This window comes from Bactrocera latifrons, unplaced genomic scaffold (assembly GCF_001853355.1).
Source record: "Bactrocera latifrons isolate USDA-ARS-PBARC rearing strain unplaced genomic scaffold, ASM185335v1 scaffold_33, whole genome shotgun sequence".
In the NCBI taxonomy this organism is placed as follows: Eukaryota; Metazoa; Arthropoda; class Insecta; order Diptera; family Tephritidae; genus Bactrocera; species Bactrocera latifrons.
This window is the reverse complement of record NW_017536963.1, coordinates 1,074,230-1,075,566: the sequence shown is the minus strand read 5'-3', so window position 1 is coordinate 1,075,566 and position 1,337 is coordinate 1,074,230. Positions and strand designations below refer to the sequence as shown.

Genomic DNA, 1,337 nt, shown 5'->3' with positions numbered 1-1,337 from the left:
TTTTTTTTTTTTGTTTTTTAATCGGACCAATAGTTATAAATACCTAAATACCACATACACACACATATGTACATAATTAATTTGGGTGTATTCGCAGCATTTACTTAATGAGCTAATACTCCTCTACATTCTAAACATTCCATCAATCTTATCATATCATTTCCCCTCTTAAACATTTTCATTACTTCATCCATTAAATATTCATAGACACACATTAATACTGCTTGTTTTATTATATAACTCACTTGCTTAGCTAAGCACCTACCACTCACACTCATTCCCAAACTTAAGTTGGACTAACTGCGTGGAAGAGGAATCATGGAGTCGGTGGTGTTAAGAAAAAAAAAAAAAAATAAACTTCCAAATTGTTTTGAAAATATTCTTTAATTGCTTCATATGTATATGCAACTTTGGTGAAAGGCTAATGAAAAATTGGTGTCTACTAATTTTGCCAATTGCTAATTGAATTATATATACATATATAAATAATATTATATTTCTGAAATTCTATATACCAAAATTTATTAGTATTTGGCAGCAAAAGAAATTTCGATACTTCAGTTATGCATTTGGTTCTGTCATTTTCTCAACTGTACTGTACATAGAAAGCATATGTACATAACGTCAGTGTACATATATACATATGTGTAAATATAAGCATATATGTACTAAATACATACATAACTCCGTATATATAAAAACACATCTAGCTAGCATAATATGCTCGTGTGTTATGAGTAACTAAACCGGCCTGCTAAATATTATGGTGTCTTGTGTTTGTGCATCTAACAGTCAATAAATAATAAAAAATATATAACTTATACCATACATTTATATTCAATTAAAAAATGTATAATATGACTTTGGCAATTAACAAACTTAATGGGAAATTCGAAATTATCTAATACCAATCAAGAATGTTTGCAACAAATTCTAATTCAATTTTTGTTTTGTTGCAACAGGAGGCGTAACACGCATAGCGCGTCGCTCATCGGTGAATACGGCCAAGCCACCGCCGCCAGTGCGTCGCAGCTCATCGGTGACGCCAAGTCACAATGCCACCGGCACGGCGGTAAGTGAAGTTATTTCTAAAATATTTAAATATTTTTTGAAGTTAAATTTGAGTGAAAATGCAAAAAGTTAAGTATAAAGAGGCAAAAATTAGGTTAAGTATTTGAATTGAGATTATGTATGCTATATACGCAACACTAAACTACACACACTTTAGCATTAAGCACCAACACACATTATTGATAAAGAATCGCTATTTTTATTAATTTTAGATTTTTAAAAAAGTTTTTTAAATATTAATTTTTTTTTTCAAAATAATTTTTCCA

General features: G+C 29.7%; 1 protein-coding gene across 16 annotated transcripts in view; it reads left to right on the top strand.

Annotated features, from left to right (window-relative positions):
- The window catches only part of LOC108971223 (AF4/FMR2 family member 4), a 118,426-nt gene that overhangs the window by 98,716 nt on the left and 18,373 nt on the right, over positions 1 to 1,337 (top strand). For all 16 annotated transcript variants that reach the window (XM_018937137.1, XM_018937134.1, XM_018937133.1 and 13 more), the window contains one exon: positions 963 to 1,072. In XM_018937137.1, coding sequence (XP_018792682.1) covers positions 963 to 1,072 — 110 coding nt within the window. The remainder of the gene's footprint in view (positions 1 to 962; positions 1,073 to 1,337) is intronic.